Genomic DNA, 19,356 nt, shown 5'->3' on the forward strand with positions numbered 1-19,356 from the left:
ACAGAGTCATTAACCCATTGTCCACTACAGAAAGTGATTTTTCCAAATTAATACGGTCAATTTCCCGTATTCTTTCTGCTGTTTCAATTTGAGTCACCTTCCAGGCCTCGTTGTAAGCTGCATATACAGAGGCTGCTATGAAACGTTTTTGACGCTGTTTGCGCGGTCCCATAATGAAATCACGCAAGTCAGCACCATCAGTAAGTAAAGTTAGGTGTTGCTTAATTTCTGCCAGTGTGGAAGTTTGTAGCCATAGAAGGCATAATTTGCCCACACTGTAGGTGGTTATTATCCCTGGGTGTTGTCTTTGGGAATATCTAGGGTCTGGCCTGGTCAATTTGAACCCCTGTGTTTTGTTCAGGAATCTGTCTTGACAGTTATTAGTATCTGTGGGCCAGATCAACCACTGTTTCCAATCAGGATGTGGTCTGTTTTGGTTTAATACATAGTTTACGTCTATCTCTTCATCTGTAGAGCTACTGCTGTTCATTGTTGGCTTTGGAATAGACGGTTTATTTAAGTCTTTGATTTTGGCTAGGCCAAGACAGGTGGTTTGTTGAACAGTGTCATTTAAAAATATAATTTGTTCTGGGATCATGCAGGCTCTAAACAAAGATTCTATACCTTGTACTTGCCATTCTTTTGTACCCCAAACACTTTTTACTTCAACATTTTTGTCCCAATAATCAAAACCAAAAGTATTCATTTGTTCAAAGAATGAGTCTGAATATATCAATTTCGTGTTTGTTATCATGGTCTTTGTCCCTGTCTTATTTGACAATTTGAAATAAAATGTTTCAGCATTACTTGTGTTAAAACCTGAAAAGTATGAATATTTGTCATAAAAGGTTCTTGAGCTTTCTTTTGGAGGGGTTGCACAATGTTCCCATTGATTATAATTTAAAACATTTCTAGGTTGTGCAGATCTATGTAGAAAATGGTTACCATAGTGGTTGTAACAGTACATACTATCATAATTTGTCGAACCCTGCAAATAATCATGTTTGGTAAATTTAGCAGACATCACTAGGTCAGACATCATATTATTTATACTTTCGAAGTCCCAATCATCAGCAAATGAGCTTGGTTTTACAAAGTCACTCAATGAGATCTTGATTTGGTGTGGATATTTCAGGATTTCAACCGGACCATAGATTTCGTAGTCAGTGTTGTCCCATGCTACCCCACCCGGTATAGGATTGGCTGTGAAGTTGACTGAAGAAAGTTCTCTTTTCTCGACGTGTGAAGATGTGTGTGGTTTGAGGATCAAGTTGATTTTCTGACTTGCTGTGTCCATTTTAGCATATTTTCCCTCAATGAAGCGTCCCAAAGTTAGTACCATGATGAGCCAAAGTATGAGGATAAATGCACCAAAACCCACCCAAAATTCGATCCATGGAGAAATCAGATATGTTTCTTTCAGTTGTTTCAAAAGTTCTTTAGCTTTATCTTTAAAGGTTTTTGTTGATGGCTGTGTTTTCGATTCACTGAAGCCTTCAGAGGAATCATCGAAGTTTATGAAGTAGCCGGATGCAGTTCTGTCAATTGTTCCAATTGCTTCAGGATTACTGTTTCTTGCATATTCGTTTGGTACTTCATTGTAGATTGGTGTGTCTCTGCTAAATGTTCTTATTTGGGTTTTCAGAGGTTTAAGTTCCATTGCATTGTTGCATAGTCCTTGTTGTTGTTCTGTAGGCGTTTCGAATGTGATTAGCCTCTTAGTTAGGACCTCTGTGTTGGTAGCAAACCTTGGTGTTCTGCTACTTATCGGGAGTCCACTTGGCCTACTATTTGTTATCGGCCACATGATTGTGGTTTTACCAGGTCGATGGATACAACTCGGTTCTCCTTTTTACCAGCAAGCGGCGGTAGTACTACTGATCTTGTCCCGTTGATAGACAAGACAGGAACTGCTTTTCTGTAAGAAAGCCCAAATTCCTTTACCGCGATCTTTTCTCTGACTAGATCCCCGACTTTTGGAATCCAGACAGGTCTTGCTGGGACAGGTGGTGGTTCTTCAGTGGTTGTTGGCTGTTGTTTCAACTTTATGTTGCTCAGGTCTTTTCTTGTTTCGTTTAAGTCCTGTAAAATAGCCAAACGATCTTTGATATCAAAGCTTTTTTCCTTCACCACTGAAGTCTGACTGTCGAGATCTAAGACTAACATCCTAGTTCCAAATAATAATTCGTACGGACTGAATCCCTTCAGAGAATTTCTTGGCAGGTTATTTAGACTACGTTGGACACTTATTAGATGTTTGACCCACCCAGCTCCCGAACCTAATACCCTTTCCGTTATAGATTGCTTTCTGCCTTGGTTTTTTCTTTACACCATCCCGTATCCCTTAGGAAGGAAGTGAGAAGAATCCCGCTGTGCTATGCTCATTTGGCCACGTTTCCACACAGGCTTGAGGGCTAATGTGAAAACATTGGTCAAACGTAGCATGTTCCTAGCGTATATGCCATTTAGACTCGCTAATCTTTGTATAACAGTCCAGACGTCAGCCGAGTGCTGGGGATCTACATTATAAGTGGAAACTAGCCTGTATATGTTAATCGGACGCTCTGTTTTTTACTGTTTGTTCTTTCTGGAGTGAAACGCCACGGTAGTATACCGTTTCTCTCGCCACTGCGATCTCTGTTGCAGTTTGGGCATTTTTTTACAAAAATGTGATGCTGCAGGCTCATGCCTGGCCACCAGTACCTTGATTGTAATTCTTCCAGAGAATCTTTTAGTTTGAGGTGTCCGAGACCCTCACCCATATGTGCGTCTGCAATTAACAAGGTTCTCCTGTCCATGTTTGGAATCACTCTATCCCCCACTCCAGGGATTCGAGCAAAAGGGACGGAGTTTGCATCGATTATGTATGTATAATTGAGTGGATAGTTGATCGGTAGCGCTGAGCAGTCGCCTTTTGATGACGTTTTCACCGCCAGCACTGTTTCACCGTCAATGTATTTTACTGTACGCTTTTTTCTGACTACGGAAGCCGATTTAGTTGCTGCCGCTGTGGCTGTCTCAGCCAATGAATTCCCTGCAACGTGAACGCCATCACGCTGATGACTCAGTGAGTGTGTCACGTGAGTCTTTGGTAGTTCTTTTTGTAACAGAACTATTTGTTCCCAAAGCAGTTTTTGCTTTATTGTTGCACCTGTGTCATCTTTGTAACCGTTTTGAATCCATGTCTGCAAATCGTTGTTATATGATTTGACGCAGTAATATGAATCGGACACTATAAGTGTCGGGAATTCGCGATCCGCATTATCTAGCGCCATTTTCAATGCTAATATTTCAGTCTGTTGTTCTGAATTAGTTTCTACTGAGTGTGTTTTTGTTAATAGAGGTCTTAGTTTACCTCCGCGCCACACTTCTTTTGTAATCTCACATGTGGGGTTGTATGCTTGTTCTCCCCAAACGGAGGGTTGAGCATGTCCGTCTGTATAGATTACACCAGCGTATTGTCGTAAGGGCAGAATGTCGATTGGCAGAGGGAATGTTCTTTCATATTCTATATTTTTTAATTCTTCTAGTTCTGGATCAAAGTAGTAGTATACTTTGTCCGTTGTAATTGAATTCACCCATTGTATCCATTCCGGATTCAATGTTGTTGTTGGTAAATTACACGGTGTTGTTAGTGTCTCAAAGGCTGATTCTGCTGTTCTGATTTTGATATATCTACCGTCAGCTTTGTCTTTTTCTCTAGCTATTGCGGTTTGAACTGCATGAACAATGTTTTCTTTAATACTGAACTTCTTTTCAGCCTCTGTGTACAAGTGTGATTTGAATGCAATTGGTACCTTTTCTCCCTCATTAGAGGTCAGGTATGTGAATCCGCATCTTCCTGGGATGACTCGAATCACAAGATTGCGTGTGTTATCACGTGTTTCTAATTTTGTTTTAATTAACATGTCTGTTTGTAAGGATCTCAGAATTTCTGTGTGTATTTGAGTCCAATTGGTTCTTTTAAAATCTGGTGTTATTAGATCATAAAGGGGTTTGACCCTTTCTGCGTAATTTGCAATGTATGTTCTTCCGAAATTTAGGAAGCCTAGAATTGACTGTAGGTTTTTTAGTGTTCTAGGTGCTTGGAGTACGGCACATTTCTCTAGGAAATTGTCAGCCAGGCTTTTGCCTTCACTTGATAATTCATATCCTAAGAACAGGACTGTCAGATGGGCAATTCTGGATTTTTTTAAGTTGAATTTGTAACCCTCTGCTGCGAACCCAAGTATTATGGTGTTCACTCTCTTCAAGTGAGTATCCAAGTCATCATCTGTTAGGTATATGTCGTCGACATAAGATAATGCTTCGTCATCAAATGTTTGTAGTAATTCTGTTACTCTCGCTGAGAATACCCCTGGGCTGTTCTTGTATCCCTGGGCTAACCGACAGAATTGTTTTTGAGTGCCATTTATTGAGAACGCAGACAAATATCTGCTCTCTGGTGCTATGTTTTGACAAAAGAATCCATTAGAGATGTCTAATGTTGTTTTGTATTTTTTGCGCACTATGTTATTCATTAGTGCAGCACTATGCGAGTTTTGCATTGCAAAAGTTTTGCAACATGAGTTAAGGTGTCGGTAATCCAAAACTAGACGATATGAATTGTCTGGTTTGGAGACCGGAAACAAAGGGTTGTTCATTTGTGAGGTGCAAGTTTCAATCACCCCCTGGTATTCTAATTGATCTAGTATTTCTTTTACCTGTTTTTTAGCTTCTTGCTTAATTGGGTACTGTCTTTGTGCAGTAGGTTGTGATTTTAACTGGATTTTGTGAGGAGGAGAGTCCTCATCCCATCCTACGTGATTTTTATATAAAGCAGGAGCTTGAGCTACTGCCCACTTTCTAGCAAGTGTGTATTTTTTATGAATTGGGATATGATTTGAGAAGGCAGGCATAATTATTTCTTCGCCATGAGGGCAGTCCCTGACAAACTCTGGTGGCCAGTCTTTTTCAGCTAGAAGGATGTCATAGCCCTTGGAGAGATTATCCCAAAATAGTCCCCTTATTTTTCTAGTCTTATCCCCTTCTATACGTAAAGTTATTTCATATATTTTGTGAGGTTTGCTAACTCTGGTGTCTGCAGTTTCCACTTGAAGATATTCATTCGTGTCCACTGTCTCCAGATGATTCATAAGGACTTTGCGAGCTATGCTCACTTCTGCTGCGCTGTCTAGCATTGTCTGAGCCCATTCTCCGTTTTTCAGTTGTGTCCTCAGTATTCTCGGCATTGTTAACTATTTTAATACTGGCTACCTTCTTTTTTGGAAATTGTAATTTCTTTTTTAGATGAGCAGGTTCCTTGTCTTTGGACTTGGCGTGCTCTTCTCTTTGTTCTGATCGTCCTCTTCTTTCCGATTTCTGCGAGGAAGTCTGAAAAGATTGAGAGGGACGTGTATCAATGTCTTGATATCTATCAGGCTTCTTTATATTATCCCTATTTCTAAGGTTATATCTTTTCCCAGAGGGGTCACTTTGGGGTGACCTGTGTCTTTGGTTCGGAGATTTTTCTCTCCGCCGAGGAGATCTTCCTCTGGACTGGAATTTCTTTTCTTTAGGATTGGATTGTTTGTTTCCATCCCAGCTCTTTTTTTGTGATGTTGAATTATTATTAAAAAATATTTTTTCAGGACTTTCAATCAGTTGTGTTTTTACTGGTATTCCACCTAAACTATCTCTACCTAGTTCCTCATAGGATTTTTCTATAATTCTGGCAATTTCAGCTGGTTGGTCTGCTATATCTGTCTCTTTTAACCTCTGGCGGATCGCCACGTTTGCTGCTTCTCCCTTTATGTTGGCTAATAATATAGCCGAGACCTGCTTGAAGTCTTTCAGTAATTTCATACCAAGAGTTAAAGCGGGTTCTGGACCGTATTCGTCTTGAATTTGTTTTACCACATCTGGTATTACCGAAATGGATGGAACACCATGTGTTTTTGTGTAAATGGAAGCAAAGACTGTACCCCAAGTGTCACAGTCCTCCACGTGTGGTGCGATTCCCATTGGAAGACAGATAGTCAGAATCCTGTGTTTTTCGAACGGGGTGGTGTCTGGAAACACCGCCTCTATTTGGGTGATTTTCTGTGCTAGCCAGAATGGTATTTGTTCCCGTTTAGCCGGTACTTTACCTAGGCAGGACTGTATGTTCTGTGGTGTAATTTTATTTGTGTTCCCCTTGTGAGGGGTCAGCTGTGGAATTTTAATTGCTGGTTGGATTGTTGAAGTCCGCATCACATATTGGACTAATTGTCTATGTAATTTTATTAATTGTTTTAGCTGTGTTAAAAGCTCTGGTGCAGGCATTCTTTCAATGTCTGGATGTGGTGTGTATCCGGCTAGGACCGGCCACGTTGCTCCTGGTCTACCTAAAGGACCGAGCCTGGTGATGCGATTATTATGTTTTAGGGCGCCATTAAATAAGAGCAGGTGCTCTTGAAATTTAAGTGGTACTTCCACCTCCTCGAAAGGAGTGTACGCATCAGGAGGTTCCTCTGTTTTGTAATAGTGGAAGTACTTTGTTACAGCATTTGCTGCTGGAAAGTTTATCCATGTGTAGAATACCTCTGTCTGCCGATATTCGTGTGCCTCAATTACGAATATGACTGTGCCACCTCTAGGTGTCAGTCCATTTTCTATAAGTTTTAAAGTTATAGATTTTCTTATGTTGACCGGGATGATTATTATACCCGGGTCTGCGTCTTGCATAGCAGTATCAGCTGCAGCGAGTTCAGCTGTTATTCTAGCTGTCTCTCTTTCTTCATCACTGTCTACCATTTTACCGACAGGAAGGTTATTTCTTTTGTTTGCAGATCAGGCTTCTTATGGAAACAAAGATTAGATGCACAATATTTTGGAACAGTGTATCCTTCAACGTTGACTAAACCAAGAACCATACATAGGAGTTTCCTCCTGCGAGGTCTGGCGGATATGACCTTTCACCCACTCCAGACGTCTTTGGAGTATTATGGGAAAAAGGGGTCTGAGTGAAAAAGCACGACTGAGTTACTCTAAATGTCTTGCGTTAGTTTTATCGCCTATCCAAACGAGTTGGGCGCCATGTAGTGTAGTTCCTATTATCCCAATAGGCTCTGCGCATTGGAATAATACCTTCAATAGTATAGGCCTAGACCAGACGTTAACTAGGTCTACTACTGTCGATATTAGACTTAAAGTTTTGGGTTTGCCAGCTAGCTCAGAGTTCACTAGAAACTTTCTCGAATAGGCAAGGAGGAGTTGAACCTCCCTGGATAGACAAGAAGGGATTTAGTTTCTGACAACCATAGAACATGACAACTTTGCTCTACCCTAATCAAGAGTGTATCTCTAGAGTCGTGTGAAAACAAAAGACGACTTATTTTACTCAGTCAGTACGTGCATTCTTAGTTTCACCAGATTGTAGAGAAAAGGAAGAGACGGGCGTGTTCAATAAAAGATGGTATTTATTGATCAGTCTCTTTTCTCATACAAGAGAAATGGATCGATATTATTGCAATACTTATGGTTAAGTAAAGTGCATACATTAAAAGCAGAAGTATAAAATAATACTGTAAAAACATTGATATGGTTTCTAAGCCATATGATGGTTTAAAATGAATAAAATAGATACATACACATATACATTTGACTAATCGTACTCAACTGGTGTTTCTAACTACGCCTACCCCAATGTTCCTGACCTAAGCCTAATACGTGGGCGGGAATAGAAAGTAGCAGTTTAAGTTAAGTTTGTTTTGCCAAGTGACTGACTCAAGAATTCTCTGCGAGGGGTTATTCAGTTCTGTACCTGGAATTTAGGATGAATGAGGGATGATATCTCTCGTCTCTGGTCTCGATATTCCAGGCTGCCTGCGAGGGCTACCCGGAAGCGCCGGAGCTGGATTTCTCGGCAGGAGAAAGCAGCGTGTCGTTCTCAGCGCGTCAGGAAGGCGGGGCTGCGCCAGCGGGGTCTGCTCTGCTCTGGGCTTCGGCAAGTCTGGCTGCTCCGATCTCGTCACCACCGTGTGTGTGTTTGCATAGGGCAATATCGGTAATATTTATACCTTTAAGGTGCCGAGATTGACGTAAGGATGGACATAGATACGTCAATAAGGATGTCATACGACCTGGTCGTTAGCACATTCTTTTGCTGAAGTTCTCGATGAAATCAAAACAATGGCCGCAGGGTTTTTCCCAGGTTGTCATAGGTTTGATTTGTTTTGAGAACTCCGTATGCCTGATCAGGGGCTGGAGGAATATCGCTTGTCTAATTAGATGGCAAGAGTTATGACCTAATCAGATAACACGTTCCTGTGCCGTAGTGTGGCTTAATCAGATAACGGTTTCTGCATCATGGGGGTTTTCTGCATCATCGGATGGCTGCTAGTTAACTTTTTAACCAGAATAGGGTCAGGAATAGGGGGATCGATACAGAACCTATAGGAATACATCACACCGTCACAACTACGTGCTCCGGTTGGGGTAGGGAGAGGGATCTGCCGCTGACTCAATCGCGGTCCGTGAGCCACCACTGCAACTGTCTTGCAGTGCCCTCCGAGATCAAGACATGGTCGGACAAGTTGCCCTGATGCTGGGCCCACCTAAACTTCAGGTCCCACTGCAGAGCCCGCATCCGCCACCTGGTGTGATGCACCAGAAGGATGCAGGAGGCCATAAGCCCCAGAAGCCGCAGCGTCAACCTGACCGAGACTCGGAATAAAGGCTGAAAGATCGGAAACAGAGCCTGAATATCCCGAACCCGCTGTTCGGGAGGATAAACCCGAACCGCTGGGATGGAGAGGAGCTTCTGAGAGGGACACAGGTGCGACTTCGGCACATTGATGTAGAACCCCAGCAGGTGCAGGAGGTTGGCCGTAGTCTAGAGGTGGCTGACGACTGTCTAGGGCGAGCCCGCCTTCAACAACCAGTCGTCGAGGTAGGGATAGACTGAAACCCCTAACCTGCGCAGATGAGCTGCGACCACCGCCATCACTTTTGTGAACACCTGTGGGGCGCTGGTAAAGCCGAAGGGGAGCACAGTAAACTGAAAGTGCTCATGGCCTACCGTGAACCGCAGGTAGCGCCGGTGGGCCGGCAGGACGGGGATGTGGAAATAAGCGTCCTGCAAGTCCAACGCTACCATCCAGTCTCCCGGGTCCAGGGCAGCTAAGACCTGAGCCAGTGTCAGCATCTTGAACCTCTCCTTCTGGAGGAAGCCAATGACGTTCCGCAGCTCCAAGATAGGGCGTAGGCCCCCTTTGCCCTTCTTGGGAACCAGAAAGTAGTGGGAATAACAAACACACCCTACTTCTGGCCCAGGAACGCGCTCGATGGCCCCCTTGGCCTCGTGCAGAGGAGGCAAGTGATCCCCCGACACGTGGTTATACTGCGGTGTCATGGCTGGAGGGGTCGCCTCGAAGGGGAGGGAGTAGCCCCTTCAGACAATTTGCAGCACCCACCTGTCCGATGTGATGTTGCGCCAGTGGAGGAGGTGATGGCGAACCCTGCGCCCCACTGGAGTCAGGTGGGCCTGAAAGCTCGGACTAGGAGGGCTTTGAGGTGGATGCTGCAAGGGTAGATGTGGACTGGCCTCGCCGTTGTCTCCGGGCACCGCCACGGCGGTTACCACTTCCGCCAACGCGCTGGATGTTAGTCTGCGGCCCGTGGCTGGCAGGACGTGTGGGGGGCGCCCCTTCCTTGGACACGAAAGAGGCGAAAGGCAGCAGACTGCTGGCGCAGGGCCGACAGACCCAAGGACTTGACTGTAGCCCTGGAGTCCTTAAAGCGCTCAAGCGCACTGTCCGCCTTGTCGCCAAGAGGCAACGGCCATCAAACGGCATGTCCATAAGGGTGTTTTGGACATCAGCCGAAAAGTTGGTGGACCTCAGCCAGGCGTGGCGACGAATCGCCACCGTCGTTGCCATCGCTCTACCCAGCGAGTCCGTTGTATCCAGCCCACATCGGATGGAGTACCGTGCCGCATCTCGACCCTTCCGCAAGGGCTTGGGCGAGTTTAGTCCGGGCCTCCTCCGGACATTGTGGCAGCACGTCCGCGACCGTGTCCCACAGAGAGTGGGTATAACCGCCCAAGAGGCATGCGGTGTTAACAGCCTGCAATCCCAAACTCAGGGAGGAGAACATCTTTTTGCCATACTGTTCGTACCTCTTGGATTCCCAATCGGGGGGAGCCGTCGGGAATGCGGTCTGGGAGTTAGAGGCCTGTATAACCAGGCTCTCGGGAGTGGGGTGGGTGGACAGGAATGAAGGGTCGCCCGGAGCTGGGCGGTGGCGTCTGGCAACGTTCCTATCTACAGGTGGACCTGTAGCGGGTCTGGACCAGGTGCCCAGAAGAACGTCAGACAAGGCCTCATTAAACGGCAACAGAGGCTCCGAAGAGCTTGCTTGCGGTTTAAGGACCTCAGTGAGGAGGTTAGTCCGTAACGGGGAGTTTAAGGGATAAGGCCTTGGCCTCCCGCGTCAACACCACACTATAGGCAGCCCCCACCTCCGTAACCACGGTAGGAGGGGAGACAAAACCAGTGTCTGGCGAGGTTTCCAAACCACTGGCATCCCCTAGCTCACCTGCCCAGTCCTGATAAGACTGGCACTCACGTGCCAGAGGGTCCTCAGACCCCTTTCAATCCGCCTCGCCACCCACCTCCTGGTACTCAGGGTCAAATGATGGGGCCGGCTCATAGAAGAAGAGATCTCCCATCAGCGTCCAAAGCGGAACCGGGTCGGGGGGGTGGGGGGGGGGACTGGGGACGACGTCCGTGGACGGTGCCGGGGGCGACACCCTAGGCGCCGGCGAGGTCGTACGGTCGACCGGCGACGACCCGGATCCGGAACCGGATCCAGCAGAACCCTGCGGCGCCGGGACCGAAGTCGCTGACAGTGCCGGGGCCGAAGCACCCGACAGCGTGGGGCCGAAGCACCCGGCCCGCTTGGGCTCCCAGTCGGGGCCGCTTGGCCCGAAGGCGCCGCGGAAGCCGACGGAGGAGAGAGCTACCTCATGGCCATGAGTAAGGCTTCAATCTCCTCCGGCGTCACGTTCTGCCCAGGGACGGGCGGGTATGGAGCAGGCCGCGACGCCTGCGGCTCCGGCGGAGCCGCTTGGGCGGTGTCGCCCGAACCCCCGAACTCCCCCCCCCGCGCGAGCGTCAGGGGGGGGGGGGGTTGGGGGAGTCGGAAAAGCGATGTCGCTTCTTCGACTTCTTGTGCCTCTTACCTGAGGACTTGGAGCTCGAGGAGTGGTGTCGATCCTCCGAGCCGTGATGACTCCGGACCCGCGACCGGTCCCTAGACCTCCTTCCGGACCGGGACCTCGAACGGCGCGGGGCCGACTGCCAGAGCTCGAAGCGCTTGCGGGACCGCTCCCGCCTAGCCTTCGATGTCAAGGCCCGGCAGTCAGAGCACGACTTGACATCGTGGTCGGGCCTTAGGCAATGAAGACACCGGCAATGGGGGTCGGTAATCGAAATCAGTCGGTTGCAGTCGACGCAGGGCTTAAACCCGGGCATCCCTACCAGAACCGTCAGAGTCGTTCGACTTCGAAAAATTATCAAAAATGATTGAAAAAGTGTAGTCAAAAATTGACTACGGGTACCACTGTTCCCGGATCGGCGCTTGCTGGTGCGGAAAAAATAGGAAATTACGTCAGCTCGTGAGGGCGGCGTCTAAGTATTCCGGCGACGTCATCCCGGCGCCAACGACGCCGACGACGGACTGTGCCGCAGACGACGCCTACTGACGCGCAAGGGTACTGCTACGCAAAGGTTTCCAGATCCAGTCTGACGCCTGGGGATATGCTAAGGTAAGGAATCTAATACTAACCTGTTTCTTTCAGATACATGTATCACAGTCTCCATGTAGTGAGAGTGTACTTAACTCAGACATGAGCAAAATGTTTTCACAAATGTGTTGAACATGATAAAAGAATGTGATTATGTCACGTAAAGCTTAAGAGTTGAATAGTCTTAAGCTTTTGTCCGCCTAAATAAACGGTACATAAACTTACTGCCAAGTTGCTCTTTAGTTTCTTCACTGCAACAGAGGGAGTCCTTTATTTTATTTTTAGCTTATTTTTGCAGTTATGATTGGTGGGCAGAGCACGCTGACATCATTCCAGTGAAGAAGAAAAAAGTAAAACAAGCTGATGAGCTCATTTTATTTTCTTTGAAGATTTGCTTGGGGCATATCTCGGCCCGAGCACTGATTCTCTTGTAGAAGGTATTGCTGGAAAAGGGAGAATCTCCCCTTTCCGATAATACCTCTGCCTAGTGGATCTCTGCTTTGCGATCACCACACAAGAGCGATTCCAAAGTAGGGATCCACCCACTGGGCACTAGGGATGGGGGTGCGGCCTGTAGGAAAGGGTTTGTGCTCATCCACGGGGGAAAATAAAATAAAATATAAGTCTTTCTGCCCCCCTGGGGCACAGATGGGGGGAGTAACTGCCAATCTGTCCTGTGGTGGTTGGGAGCGGGGGTGGCAAAAAGCCCACTAGAAGCCAGGGAAAATACATGGGGGTGGGGGCTGCCCGCCATGGACATGGCCATGCACCACCCCAAAAGGGTACAGTCTTTCTGCCCCCCTTTGGAGCGGAATGGACAATTACCCCAACTTGACCCCACCCCAGGGGGCAGAAAATCCACTACACACCAGAGACTACATTCATGCAGTATTTCTGTGAGCGAGGGGAAGGCAGTCTCCTGGGCATGGGCCCATGCTCTCCCCCACCCTGTTGCCCAATAGACTTTCTGCCATACCGGGTAGAAAGAGTATTCACCCTCAATCTGCTACCCAGGGGAACAGAATGCTGACTTAACACCAGGCTGTTTAAAACAGAGCGTATACAAACAAAAGGAAGGAGCATCCTACCCTGGCATCGACCAATACCCCCCTCCCCAGAAGGGACAATAGTGTCTTTCTGCCCTCCCCCACGGGGGTAGGCAGGAGTTTAGTTCTGATTGGGGAGATTGTCATTTTCATTATTTCTTTGGGAAACCTTTGAGGAAACCACACATATGACCCTTTTCTAGATTTTGAATTTGGACTACTTTTTAGAAATCCATAGCTTTCCTGAATCACCCATGGGTTTCACACTGGTCTCCACCACAAACTGGAAGTAGGTTGAGGGCACAAAAAAATATGAAAAATGAGATACTGTAGAGTTGATTACGTAAGCAAGAACATAGAATGTGAATGTAGTACTTTGAAGGGAATGTTGTTCTTCGAAACGGAACCAGTGCTTGAGATGAAGCTGCTGTGAGTGATTGCTGGATATTGCTGGCATCAAATATTACTAATGAATGTTCTTGAAGAATTAAATGGACTGCGTTATTTCTAAATAAAGTGGCAATGAGATGTGGAACTGCGCAGGGGGTAGTTAAGAGGTGTTTCTAACCCTGACCTATATCGGAAGTATGACCCTTTAAAGGAGGGTAAGATGACAGATTTATTTGAGTAATTGGAAGCCTGTAAAGGAAAGAACGGTGAAGGATTGTAAAGTAAACTAATCTGCAGCATTCTGGAGGCCTGAACTACACGTTGTTCACGGGTGGAGTCGCTCCAGATCCAATACCGTATCAATGGGGCCCCAAGGCACTCCACAAATATGAGGTTCATAGCCTCAAAACTTCCTGAATTGGGCGTAGTTCATTCTAAACTATGGGAAACTCTGGGAGGTGCGGAGCAGACCAAGGCACAGGCTCTACGGAGGAATGAGGTCTTGAACGTTATTTCGTCACTTCGACTTCTTACACTTGTAGGACTCACCTGATGACTTCGACTGCGATGATGATCATCATCAGGAGCGGCTCCGTAAGCAGTCCCAGGACCTTCCAAACAACCAGGATCAAGAGTATTGCTGAGTCATCTAAAATTGGGCAGTGAGGAGCTTTAGGGTACGTTTCTTCAGCGTCTTTAGGTTCATGGTGTAGCAGTCCTTGCAGGTCTTGAAGATGTGGTCCCAGTCCAAGTACTTCAAAGAAATTAAGTGTGGGTCCGTCACAGACATCAGCCTGTGACAGGCCCCACATGGTTTAAAACGCATTGGTTCATTTGGGGACATTCCCAAGCACACTAGGAAAAAATCTAAGAAATTGCTTTGACGACACATTGGAGAAAAAAAAGCAGACAAAAGTGAGTCTGGGTAGCTTTTCCAGATCTCTGCTGACTGGCACGGAAAGAAAAAAGATGGACGTCAGCATGCTGGGGGTCAGGTCTATATAGGCACCGTACACATCACTACAAGTGCGGACAATGCCAACTTGCAGCTGAACAACGTCACCTACTGATGCGCAGGGATATTGTTAGAACATTTCTAGATACAGTCTGATGCTTCAGTAATATTCTAGGGTAAGGAATCTGTGGCTACAAGTCTCTATCAGATACAAAATGCTAGCGCCTGAGTTTTACATTAGAACTCCGTGGTGATGTTACAGTTGATTACTAGGGACTTAACAGACAAACTGCTGCTGCTGTTGGAAGTACGTTTGACTTTATTTTATTTTATTTTAAAAGTTTTATATAGCGCGGACAAGATCTTTGCAGATATCAGAGCGCTTTACATAGAGGGGTACATGAGGGGGCATAGTCATACAAATAAATCAAATCAAATAAATCAATAGATCAAATAGTACAAATAGGTTACAATAGGTTACATAGAGGGGTACATAAGGGAGCATAGTCAGACAGATAAATCAATAAATCAAACAGTACAAATAGGTGACTGCAACGCCAATCATGTGAGTGATGAGACAACTCATACAAGTAGGCAAAGGGGTTAAGCATGTAGTACAGATCGGTGCCGAGTATTAACAGAGTTCTAGATACTGGTTCCAGCGTGTTTAGCCATGAGGATAGCTTTTACTTCTTTTTTAAAGAGTGTAGTGGAAGAGATAAGCCTGGTTTCTGGAGGGAGTGAGTTCCAGATCCTAGGTGCCATTCCCGAGAAGGAGCGCTTATATGTTTTTTCCTTCCGGAATCTTCTCGGTTTCAGCAGAAGATTGTTTGTGCCTCTAGTGTTTCTGGTTCCGCCAGAGATTGTCAGTTTCTGTGCGAGGTAGCCGGGTGAGTTTAGGTGAACCGCCTTGTGTGTCATGCAGGCGATTTTCAGGTGTATTCTGGCTTCAAAAGGCAGCCAATTCAGGGTTTTCAAATCAGGGGTAATATGGGAGTGCTTTTTTGACCCAGTGATGAGTCTCGCTGCAGCGTTTAGGGAAGCTCTTAATGGTGCGGTTGTGGTTAGGGGGAGTCCGCAGAGGGCGGTGCTACCGTATTCAATTCGAGGGATGACTATTGCTTGTACTGCGGTTTGGAAGTCTTTGGCTGGGAGGAAGGGTTTTAGTTTCCTCAGAGTATTGATCTGGAAGTTCGCTCCCTTAGTTGCCTTGCTGATATGTTGCTGCATGTTGAGATTGGTGTCGAGTGTTATGCCTAAAGATTTTGCTGAGTCCACGATGGTGGGTTGGACATTGAGAGCTGTTAGGTGTTTAAGCCAAATTTGAGTGGTGGAGATCTTCGCTGGAGGTGAGATCAGAAGGAACTCTGTTTTCAGGGCATTGAGTTTGAGGTGATTATCGGCAAGCCAAGATTGGGTGAGTTCAGGAGCAGGATGTCATTGGGGGATTGTAATTTGAGATAAAGTTGGGTGTCATCGGCGTACATGTGAAAGTGTACATTGGATGCTTGTAGCAAGGTAGTGAGTGGTTCCATGACTAGGTTGAACAGAGTTGGGGATAGAGAGGAGCCTTGGGGGACGCCTAGCGTTACAGGTATTGGCGAGGACATCTGGTTGTTGCTCTTGAATTTCTGCGACCTGTTGTGAAGAAAGGAAGTGAACCACTTGAGAACAGTTCCAGATAAACCCAAACTTTGCATGTCGGATTGCTTTCCTGACATGAATGAGGAAGATATTTGAGAACTCAGAAAAACTGTGACATCATAATAGTTTGCTAGAACAAAAAGAAACCCCTCGTTTGGGTAACTTCAAAAGGAAATGCTATAGATTTTACAGTTTTCATTCCAACAAGATGGCTTCAGGTGTGACACAGTCCTCAAATAAATACAGTATGCTAGAGCTCTAGTTGTTCATTGCAACAGTGTGGTAAGCTGCAGTAAAACACTGGGTAATCAAGTGATAGCCTGCTACTGCTGCTGGAAGTGCATTTTTTACTCAAAATATCAGACTTTATTTCACATGGCGGAGGAAGAGTTGAAGAAAATGTGCTATCATTTTAGCTTCTGGAGCACCTTCCATACTCTATGAGAACATCATTTGAGACAACAGGTTTTTTTTCAAACATGGTTCACCAATCCCAGCAGAGCAGCAGCATTTTTCAGAGGGTAAAATAAGATCCAAACACACTACAATTCCTAAAATTATTAAGGTATCACTAACAAATGATTTATATTGTGAAACCAAATTGTAATACCCTTATATGTGCTCCTTTTTGTTGCCCTCAAATCCTGGCATTCACTATAGTACCTTTTTAATAGGGATCATGTCCCGGAGTCATGTAATGACTGCCACAACATATTGTTTAGGTTGCAGCCATCCATTCAGGATAGACTAGTCCTCTTTAAAGTAGCAAAGCCGGGCATATTTGGATAGCAACAGTTCACATATACCTACCATTTTAATCCTTTCTTGAACACCCTGAGAGCGTTTGTTTGTTTTACTAATAACTTTGGAGTCGTTTGACGAAACTTAATGAAACTTTCCAAAACAAAGCTCATCTACCTCCGCTCCTACACACAGAAATTCACCAGTTACATATAAATGTGATGAGTAAAACTTGCAGGCAGGCAAGTATTGAATTTTTCTTGTCACCTCTATCCATATATCCCTCAAACCTACTGCTGCTTAATAACAGTCCACTTCTCTCAACTACATACATTACATGCATCCTTTAACCGTGGCTTTTTTTCAGAATGAAAACAGGTCTCTGTGTACTTTCTACCTCTGTAGTGCATTTCTTTTAAAAAGTAATCTCTTCCTCTTCACTTCTAGTTTGGACAGACCAAGCAGGAGTTCAGCTGTAAGCAGCTGTATCCATGTAATCTCTAATGAAGATGCAGTAGTTGATGGGGCCCTATACTGCTCTGCTTTTCTTCTCTGCCATATCAGCGATGCCAAGGGGCTGCTATCCATTGCTGGTTTCAGCAGCTTCAAAGGAACCAAAGTATCTCATTATTCTTGTCACTTCGGTCTATTTATCTCCCACGTTTAATGCTGTATAGGAGCAGCTCTGTTCTTTGAATAAATGCATCACATATCCTTTCAACAGATCCTTTAAGAATGGAACTCATTCTATTTCTACAGAGCGCCAAGCACAACAGATCAGGCTAGTTCTTGCTTTGCTCATGGACAGAATAATCAACGTCCACTTTTAACATTTGCCATTTCAAAGCACATTCAAGACAGTCAATTTTAACTTCAATGTGTAAAGAAAACAAAATACATCAAAGCTGAGCACTCTTCCTGGTGCCGTTCACAATAAGCCCACATCTCTAAACTGCTTCCTCTACTTCCTGCTGTCTCAAAGGTCTCATTTGCTATTAAATAGATGGGGAGAAACTTTTCAATGAGATTCAATGTATGGAAAGTGGAAAATTACATTTTCAGTTGCACAACAAACCATGTTTCTATAAACCTTAAAAATATAAATAACAACTTACAGTTCATCCCATTTAATAAGATAAAAGAAACTCTTGTATGTGCCAACCTTCTTAGATTGCACTGGCTTAAAGAGATCTATTCCATTATGGGTCAGGGAACAAACCAAGTAGTATTTTTCAAACCTGTAAAGGAAGAAAAATATAATTATGAAATGAAAGCAAGAGACGTCACAGCTTGTAGATAAAATGCTCAACTCTTACGTGGATATCCAGCCTACAGGAATGTTATGGCCAGCAAAAATTGTAAACTGGAGATGGTCAGTTGTCGTTTGAGCATCTTTAGTGCTTCTACTGGTCACATGTCCATTGCACACCGAACTGGTACTCCTGGAACTAAAGTAAAGTCGAAGCAGCTCGTGAACAGCTGTAGTCAACATGATAATACTCTCTTGCACTGGATTTTCAGGCTGCGCTGAAACTGCAAAAAAATGAATTATTCTCTGTAAAAATAAACATTTCTGCATCATTTTCCGAACAGTAAAAATTATCTTACCATCCGTTATATTCTTGGATGATCGTTCCAAAGACTTGGATGAACACTGTAAATAGAAATTCAAATATTAAATAAGAAAATCTTAACCAATCGCCCAGTACAGTGGATGTGTTGTCGCATACATGGTGCAATCAAACCAGAGAAAAACTTTGCATGACAAACCACTGCAGATCCAAAAACAGTAATATACTAACAGTTGCCAACTTTCTGTTACTCTTCCATAACCTTAAAAATATCCAAGAGAAATTAGGCGTAGGGGAAGTAACTGTTAAAATCAAGCAAAATGTAATCCAGAGAGTTAATTAGTATATTACTTTTACAATCTAATAATGTAACATATTTAAAGTACATAGCAATACAATAAATGTGTAAGTCAGAATTGTCCATTATTGTTAAAGTAATCAAAAACATAATTTTCTATCTATATATATATTAAATGCAGTTTTTAGGTCGAGCCTTCGCAGCTCGCATGAGCTGCAAAGGAAAACGACCTTTTCAGAGGGCTTAAGGGCTTTTCAGCCAAGCACGTGCACGCGTTCCATTGCCTTCAATGGCAACGCGTGCACGTCAGGATATTCACTCGTGGGAGCGTGCGGCCCATCTGGTCGCAATTATCGCTCCCGCGAGTGAATCCCTCTCTCCTGCTGACGCGCTCCCCATTACTTTCACTTTCACGGCCGTGAAAGTTACAGGGTGCCCAGCGTCCGACAGCATTCAGTTTAAGGCTTCTAAACTTTCACTCTAGCTGCCCATCTTGATCATTACAAGGTTCTTGTACCGACCAAGGGTGCCCTGAGCGCCACCCGGGGCTTTTAACGTCACACAGGGTTCGGCGTTGTTTTTCCCAGGATTAAGCACATCACATTATGTAATACTGCAGCCACTCGTAAATCCGGACAGAGCTGCGTTGGTTTGTATTAGCGCTGCTTTAAGAGCAGCAGTATTTCAGTTAACAAAGGGGGCCATGGAGCAGTGTTCAGGGGCTTGTGGCTGCGAGTGTTGCAGTGTTTGGCTCCCCCCTTCACCTGCTCTGTGACAAGCCCGACATATGCTGTGTCCAGATCAAAAGGCCCTGTGCTGCCGCTGGCCTCTTTGTCCGCCACAAAGCGTGCTACCCCTGTGTCTGATAAATTCTGCCTTCTCGTAAAGAGCCCAGATGGGCTGCAGCGCCGGCGAGTGCCCAGGGGATTTTAGAACGCAACCCC

The 19,356-nt window shown here is 45.2% G+C and overlaps 1 protein-coding gene across 2 annotated transcripts in view; it reads right to left on the reverse strand.

Annotated features, from left to right (window-relative positions):
* The window catches only part of PIK3C2A (phosphatidylinositol-4-phosphate 3-kinase catalytic subunit type 2 alpha), a 1,158,716-nt gene that overhangs the window by 807,767 nt on the left and 331,593 nt on the right, over positions 1 to 19,356 (reverse strand). For both annotated transcript variants that reach the window (XM_078681042.1, XM_078681043.1), the window contains 3 exons: positions 18,152 to 18,197; positions 17,860 to 18,076; positions 17,659 to 17,781 (listed from right to left, as the gene is read on the reverse strand). In XM_078681042.1, the coding sequence (XP_078537168.1) occupies positions 17,659 to 17,781; positions 17,860 to 18,076; positions 18,152 to 18,197 (386 nt within the window). The remainder of the gene's footprint in view (positions 1 to 17,658; positions 17,782 to 17,859; positions 18,077 to 18,151; positions 18,198 to 19,356) is intronic.

This window comes from Lissotriton helveticus, chromosome 3_1, assembly GCF_964261635.1.
Source record: "Lissotriton helveticus chromosome 3_1, aLisHel1.1, whole genome shotgun sequence".
NCBI classification, from domain to species: domain Eukaryota; kingdom Metazoa; phylum Chordata; class Amphibia; order Caudata; family Salamandridae; genus Lissotriton; species Lissotriton helveticus.